General features: G+C 42.3%; 1 protein-coding gene across 2 annotated transcripts in view; it reads left to right on the forward strand.

Moving 5' to 3' along the window:
* The window catches only part of Cdc26 (cell division cycle 26), a 19,523-nt gene extending 11,517 nt beyond the window's left edge, over nucleotides 1-8,006 (forward strand). The window contains exon 3 of one of the 2 annotated variants that reach the window (XM_008833515.3): nucleotides 6,255-8,006. In XM_008833515.3, the coding sequence (XP_008831737.1) occupies nucleotides 6,255-6,431 (177 nt within the window). In that variant the 3' untranslated portion in view covers nucleotides 6,432-8,006. The remainder of the gene's footprint in view (nucleotides 1-6,254) is intronic. The other variant, XM_008833517.2, reaches the window with a different exon arrangement.
* The last annotated feature ends 327 nt before the right edge of the window (nucleotides 8,007-8,333 follow it).

Consider the following 8,333-nt stretch of genomic DNA (forward strand, 5'->3'; position numbering starts at 1 on the left):
GCCCATTTGATATATGGTATTGTTTAATTCAGATGTCTGTTAACTCCTCTGCCCTGTTGACCTATCTAATGGAGACAATGGGGGTATTGAAGTCCCCTACTATTAATGAGTTGGGATTAATCTGGGCCTTAAAGTCGTATAGTACTGTTTTTATGAAGTTGAGTGCACCAGAGTTTGATGAATATATGTTCATGATTGTAATATCGTCTTGGTTTATTGTTCCTTTGGTCAGAATGAAGTGGTCCTCTTTATCTCTTCTGATTAGTTTTAGTTTAAAGTCTATTTTGTCAGATATTAGCGTTGCAACGCCTGCTTTTTTTGTAGTACCACGCGCTTGGTATATTTTTTTCTGTCCTTTCATTTTAAGATAGTGCCTGTCCTTGAAAGTGAGATAAGTTTCTTGCAGACAACAGAAAGATGGATTTTTTTTCTTAATCCATTCACCTAGTCTGTGTCTTTTGTCTGGGGAGTTCAGTCTGTTAATATTTAAAGCTATTAATGAATGATGAGTATTGAATCCTCTCATTTTTATTTCTGTTTACATTTTTGATATAGCTGTACTTTTCCACAGTTATACCTTCTTTGGATTTCTTTCCGCAACCCCTTGGATATAGTCATTCCTTTCTTCAGTTCTTTGTATTGCTTCCAGAACTCTCTGAAGGGCTAGTTTTGTGGACATGAATTCTTTCAGCCTATTTATGTCATGGAAGATTTTTCTTTCCCCTTTGACTATAGTAGACATTTTGGCTGGGTATAGTAATCTGGGTTCGCCTCTGTGGTCATTTAAAACTGGGAATACTTTGGTCCAGGCTCTTGGACATGAATTCTTTCCCACGCCCGGCGTCATGGGAGATTTTTCTTTCCCCTTCAACTATAACAGACATTTTGGCTGGGTATAGTAATCTGGGTTGGCATCTGTGGTCATTTAAAACTGGGAATACTTTGCCTCTCAAGTACTAGGATTATAGTTGGGGACCCCCATGCCATGCTCTGATATTTCATTTTTTCTAACATTTAGTTTGATTATACCTGTGTAGCTGTAAGTTCTGGAAAAGTTAGTAATAGCATGAAACTTTTTAATGATTTCATTCCAGTCAAGTATTCTCAGATTCCTTTGCTTCTTAGAACTTTCATAAAGATATTTGGGTGAACTTTCCAATGTCACCTGTTTGTAGTGGAGATTGACTAGAGAGTAACAGGAAGTTCATTATGTATTCTAATTTTTATTCTTAGTATTGTGTGTGTGTTTATGATGTATGTGAAGTGTTGGCATGCATGTTCTGCAGTTCATGTGTGTTAGAACACAGGATTGCCCCTAAGAGACTGTCGTCACTTTGAAAAGGCTAGCTCTCACAGCCTGATCAGGCCACGACCCTGCTACTCTCTCTGGGAGAGAGTTAAGAAGCTTTCCCAGTGCTGTGACTTGACAGCTCTCAATTTATAGTACCTAGCTTCTCTATATTCTTTGTCATGTATGCTATGTTGAGCTAAATCATGTTATATGAAACTTCTTGCCAGCTCCCCCCAAACTTATGGAAGCCAGAATTTTTCTTTGGTACAGAGACTCCTCAGGGATTTGCTCAGGGACGTGCTCTGAAGGCTGCTCTCTGAACAGGCTCCTCTGGCTCTCTCCATTCCTTTCATGACAGCTGTCTCCTGCTCCCCACCTTCATTCTCACCCTTTTTTTATTTTTATTTTTTTGGAGTCAGGATCTTACTATGTAGCTCTTGCTAGTTTGGAACTCACTATGTAGACCAGGCTAGTCTTGAACTCACAGAGATCTGCCTACCTCTCTAGTGCTGGTGTTAAAGGCATGCACCACCAGGCCCAGGTATTCTCACTCTTAATGGAGATCCTCTCCAGTTTGAAAGGAAGCCTCTCCTTCTCTCTAAGGTCCCATCATGTTTAGATCTCCAGATTTGTGTGGTTTCTGTTTACTGCTCTTCCTCCTGCTTGGAGGCCTGATCATGACCTTGAGGCCCTTTCTCCTAATAAACGATATCTTCTGAAAGGAATTATTTGTTAGCTTCTATATTGGTTACTTTTCTGTTCCTGTGCTAAAATATCATGACTAAAAGTAATTTAGAGGAGAAAAGGTTTATTTTGGTTTATGGTTCTAGAGGGATAGAATCCATCATGGTGGGAAGACATGGTGGAGGAGCAGGAAGCTGACTGATAACATTTTCCTTTTCTTTTAACTTTATGTGTATTGCCTGCATGTATGTAGGTGAATATATGTTGTGAATGCCCATGGAAGACAGAAGAGGGTGTTGGATCCCCTGGAACTTGAGTTAGGGACAGTTGTTAGCTGCCATGTGGGTGCTGGGATTCGAACCGGGTCTTCTCCAAGAACGGCAAGTGCTCTTAACTGTTGCACTGTCTCTCCAGCCCCCATCACATTTTCATCCACACATAGGAAGTGGAGAGAGAGAACAGGAAGTGGGTTGAGACTCTGAAACCCTTAAAAGCCTGTCCTCCAGTGACATACTTCCTCCAGCAAAGCCACACCTCCTAAAGACTCCATAACTTCCCCAAACAGTGTCACCAACTGGGGACCAGGTATTCAAATCCATGAGCCCATGGTGGGGGGCTTTTCTCATTTGAACCACCAGTTTCCTTTCTGGACCCAGTGCTGCTGCTCCCTTTTATTATATCTAACAGTGTAGCGGTTGGAGGATGGCTTTCTGGAGTTGGTTCTCTCCTTAGACCTGAGGCAAGAGGTCAGAGGACAACTTTATGGAGTCAGTGCTCTCCTTCCACCTTGTTGAAGCAGGATCTCTTGTTTCTGCTGCTGTGCTGCATACTCCAGGCTGTCTGGCCTGCGAACTTCCAGCCATTCCCGTCTCTGCCTTCCATCTCACTATGGGAGTCTGGGATAACAGATGTGCACTTCTGCATCTGGCCTTTTTGTTCTTTTTAACATGGGTTCTAGGGATTGAACTCAGATGATAGGTTTCCATGGCAAGTGCTTTTACTTGCTGAGCTATCTCTCTCACACAATACTGGTATGGTAGTGCGCACCTGTAATCCCAGCACTCAGGAGGCAGCAGCAGGCAGATCTCCGTGAGTTCTAGGCTGGCTTGGTCTACATAGCAAGTTTCAGGCTAGCTAGGATTACATTGAGACCCTGTCTGGAAAAAAAAAAAAAAAAAAAAAAAAAAGGTAACTGCAGAAAATTTCAGATTTTGGAGTTTTGGATTAGGGATGCTCCCTTGTAGTCAACACATATATTCCAAAATGTGAAAACTCTCAACTGGAAACACTTCTGGTCCCAAGCATTTCAGAAGAGATCCTCAGCCTCTACCTATCGACTGTCATACAGTGATGTCAGGACTTACATGCTTACAGCCATCAGCAGGTGATATAGAACAGTGGTGATTAGAGCAGCTGAGTTGCTCTCCTAGTAAGGGACTCCAGATAAAGCATCTACTCACACCTTTAGAGATTTTTGTCTTATCACTGATATTGTCAGGCTATAGCTGTTGGAATTCTATAGTCACTTGTGACTCAGAGCCAAACCTTTTATATGAAAACAAAATGGAGCTTGTTTCTTTCTCTGCCTCCCATATTCAGCTCAAATTGGAAGAGCCATATCTAGTCAAAATGTTAGTAAAACCACTGCCTGGTCACCTTCAGCCAGTGCTGTAGCCAATGCTGCCACCACAAAAGGGTGAAGGGCCATCAATCAAAGGAACAGAAAACTTGATTGGTGAAACTTTATTGACCTGAGTTTTGAAAGTGCAGAGGATAGTTTAAGAGAACTTTTGGAGAAGTGGGACATGCTCACAGATTATCTGGTAAGGAGAGTCTCCCAAAAAAATGTTCATGGGTTTTCATCTTGGGACTTTTATGTCAACTAGTGCCCAACCACACAAGGTTGATGGGCATGGAGAGGATTCTAGAAGCTTCATGCACATCAGCAGTGAAGATTTGTGGTGATATTGAAGATTCAGAGGAATATCATTTAAGAGACTATTTTGACATGTGTGGCAAGATTGAAAACAGAAGTTCTGGAAGACAATGGAAGAAACAGGATTTGCTTTTGTAACTTCTACTGATTATGACACAGTTGATTCAGAAATACTTCACTGTGAATTGGCATCATTATAAAATGGAAAAGGCCCTTTCTAAACAAGGTACACTCCACAAAGAGGCCATGGAGGTGGACCTGGCAACTTCACAGGCCCTGGAGGAAACTTTGGAAGTAGTGGAAATAATTTTGGCCATGGTGGCAGCTTTGGTGGGAGGTATAGTGGTGGAAGTGGTGGAGGAGAGATAGTTATGGAGGAGGCCCATGATGGCTGTGTGGATTTTTAAACAGGACCAGGATATAGAAACTAAGGCAGATGTGGTTGAGAATATGGTGATTACACTGAAGGAAAATTTGGTGGTAAGAACACAGTCACTGTGGAAATCATAGTGGACAGCTATGGTCAGACCATGGGCTCATGAGCTGGGCAGTTGTGGTGAAAGAAACGCAGGCAATCCTTTTGATAGTGGAACTGGTAGCAGAATTATTTTGCTTGTTCTTGAGATAAGGTCTCACTATGTAGCATAGGTTGGCCTTGAACTTGTAATCCTCCGGTAGCAGAGTTCTAAACACAGCAGAAAAGGGCTGCTAGGAGAGTGATATGTCAGAAAACGGCTGTAGGTTACTTTGACACAGCAGACCCAAATGTATTCTAGAAAATCAGCCACAGAAGGAATAATGACCCCTAACAGGAAGGTTCCTGCATCTTACACTGGAAGCCCTTCTTGTTCAGAAGGGCCATGGGCAGTTTGCAAGCACAGTGACTTGCTGATTTGGTGCATATTGGCAGTTGGATACACACCAAGGCCTTACATCTGCTGTAGTCTTTTCTTGTCATTGCATTCGGTATTGCCCTGTGAATTGTAGTAGTGGTGACAAGAGTAAAAGAAGAAAAAAAAATTTTTTTTTTTTTGTCTTCTTGAGACAGGGTCTCCCTGTAGCCCCAGCTGTCCTGGAACTCACTATGTAGACCAGGCTGGCCTTGAACTCACAGAGATCCACCTGCCTCTGCCTTCCCAGTGCTGGGATTAAAGGCGTGCACCACCACGCCCAGCAAGAAGAAAACTTTTTAAATTTATTTTTATGGGTATGAATGTATTGCCTATATCTATATAAATACACCCATGTCATGCAGTGCCTCCAGAAGTCAGAAGAGGGTGTTGGATCCCTTGGACTGGAGCTACAGATGGTTGTTAGTTGCCATGTGGGTGCTGGGATTCAAACCCAGGTCTTCTGCAAGAGCAGCCAATGCTCTTAAGCACTGAGCCATTTCTTCAGCCCAAAATTAACTTTAAAAAAAAAAAAAAATCAAGGGGCTGGGGATATAGGTCTGTGGTAGATTGCTTGCCTGAGATTCACAAGGCCCTGGGTTCAATCCAGTAAACAAATAATTTTAAAACTAACAGAATAAAGCACCCCCAACCCAAACTTTTTTTTTTTTTTTTTTTTTTTTTTTTTTTTTTTTTTTTTTTTTTTTTTGGTCTTTTTGAGACCAGCTTCCTCTGCCTCCTAAGTGCTGGGATTAAAGGTGTGTGGCACCATGCCTGGCTCAACTCAGACTTTTTGATAAGATAGTATAAATGATTCTAGTGTTACCCATAGTCTCATAGAGCCAGTTGGACTATAGCTTTTTGGTGACTATTGTTTTACTGGTCACGTGACTTTCCATTTACTGAAATAATACTTTGCTTTTGAAACATCCTTTGTTGCCCCCCATCTTCTGTCCGCAGTTGCAGCTTCCTGCTGCCTCTGCACCACACCCCAAACTCCTCACCCCTTCTTTGTGCCTCTCTGGTAGTATGGGCTTCCCCATCTTAACTGTGATCACTCTGCTATGATTAATGATCTACATGCCCATTTCCCGTTTAGAGCAGGACACCATGGAATGTAGGGTTGTATCTTTTAACATTGAGCTGGGTACGGTGGCACTTGCCTTTAATCCCAGCATTTGGAAGGTAGAGGCAGGATGCCTGGTCTACATAATGAATTCCAGGCCAGCCAGGGCTCCATAGTGAGACCCTGTCTCATAAAACAAAACATCCAAACAACCCAAACACTATATGCCTGGGTCCCTCTGGTACTTGTCACTATCCTAAACTTGGGTTATCTGTTTATTGCTTCTCAATCCCCAACCCTGTCCCTTACCCTGTCCCAATAACACTAGACAAACACTTGCTAATTGAAAGAATGTTGCCCTAAATCCTAAAATTTTTGTACTTTCAGACCCGTAAGAAACAGAAGGAAGATGTGGACGTTGTGGGAAGCAGTGATGGAGAAGGATCCACTGGGCTCAGCAGTGACCCCAAGAGCCGGGAACAAATGATAAATGATCGAATTGGTTATAAACCCCAACCCAAGCCCAACAACCGTTCCTCTCAGTTTGGAAGTTTTGAGTTTTAGAGATGGATTCTCTTGCATGCCAGACCCCTGGAATGGAATAAAATGATGGCAGAAATGCAGAGCATTTTGAGGGAATTAAGTGTGTGCAGCCGAGCAGAATGTGCTCTGTCTCCTGCAGGAAGAAATAACTTCTATATGAAATTACTCATGTCCAACCTTGACCCTAAGCTGGAATCCAAATTCTGGCTCGTCTCTAGAAAACTTGACTTGGGAAAGCCTATCTGATTTTGTTTTTAAAAATAAATATATTTTGGGGAAAGTGTGAGCCATCCTGAAGCATAGCAGCACTGCTAATCTTCAGGCTTTGACAGGCAATTGCTACACAAGGGGACACCATTCTTCCTGTCTTCAGTAAGAGACCCCAGACTCAGACTTCATTTCACTCCTTTATTCAGCAAGTATCCATTGAGTGCTAATTCTTTAACAAGCAACAAAGATCTCAGATGATCCAGGTGGCTCATGGCCATAATCCCAGCACTTGGGAGGCTGGGGCAGGAAGATTCTCATAAGTTCAAGGTCAACCTGGGCTGCAGAGGGAAACCATGTCTCAAGAAATAAAACCAAACCCAAAAGAAAAGAAAAGATCCCTGCCATCGTGGAGATTCGATTCTAGTGATTCTGTATAAACCTAAAGAAGTTGTAGGTACCTGGTCCGTTTACAGAATGGCTTTGTACAATGAATAAAAGGAGGAATTTTAACAGTACAGAGGTCATGCCAATTTTCCTCCTTTTTGAACTTGCCTCAGAGTTTTTCCAGCAGGAACCCATCTGAAAGCAACTCTGGACGATTTTGAACTGTGCTTTATTGTTTTCACCATTAAATTTAGTAATAGACCTACTGGCCTATTACTCTGAATCTTACACAAGAATCTCTGAAATCAACCGTTCCAAGGAGACCCCTTAGCTGGGGACAGTTTGTGAGTGATGTGAGGATAGAAAGGCACGTGGGCCCTAAATTTATTATCTTACTGTCTTAAAGCAACAATAAAACCCCAAAGACTTGGGCTGTAAGTAGGAAAATCAAGTTATCACATCCTGCAAGGGCCTTATAGAAGAGCAAAGAAGAAGGGAACAGATTCTGTCTAAATCTTTGTGGTTACAGCTACCCAGCAAGAATCTACAGAGGTTATTTGTGTGCCTCCTGTCCAGACTGATAGCTGACAAGCAGAGGTTCCTGGAAGACACATCCGAGAGCTTTGTACAGATGCCCTAAGTCCTATGAAGAGGGCACTTCAGTCTAAGGGTACAGAATTGAACCACAGCTCAGCTGGAAGTAGATGAGATTTGAATGCAGTCTGCTTCCGAATCTATGCTTCTACATGTCCTTTAGAGCATTGCTTTCTTTGAAAGCAGGATGTGGGGTTAAAGTGAGCAGTTGCTGTTTTTAGGTCTAGGGAATTACTAACAGAATGAAACAGTTATTCATCAGTAGACAAGCTTATTGCAACTACTAATCTTTTCTTGGCACAGCTAAATTATAGGTATCAATTCTGAATTCTTTAGGATCTCTATTTATGGATTACCCAAACTTACCTTTTTTTCCCTGAAGACTTGAGGAACAATATAATCAGTAGATAGTGAAAACATGCTATGGGTTGGATGCCTGTCATGTGGGGTACCTTATCCATACTGGTCTTAATTGTATGTGTGTACATGTGGGCCAGGGATTGACCCAGAGCCTTAGATAGGCATGCTAGGCAAGCACTCAACCAGTGAGCCACTGCCCCTCTCACTTGTTTTGTTTCTTGAAACAGGGTCTCTTTATGTAGCCCTGGCTGGCCTGGAACTTGCTAGCCTTGAATTCATAAGAGGTCCACCTGCCTCTGTCTCCTGAGTTCTGGGATTAAAGGTATATACCACAATTGACCTCACCCATTTTTTTTTTTTTTTTGGGTCGTTTTG

The sequence above is a fragment of the Nannospalax galili genome, unplaced genomic scaffold (genome assembly GCF_000622305.1).
Source record: "Nannospalax galili isolate Female #2095 unplaced genomic scaffold, S.galili_v1.0 scaffold34, whole genome shotgun sequence".
Taxonomy (NCBI): domain Eukaryota; kingdom Metazoa; phylum Chordata; class Mammalia; order Rodentia; family Spalacidae; genus Nannospalax; species Nannospalax galili.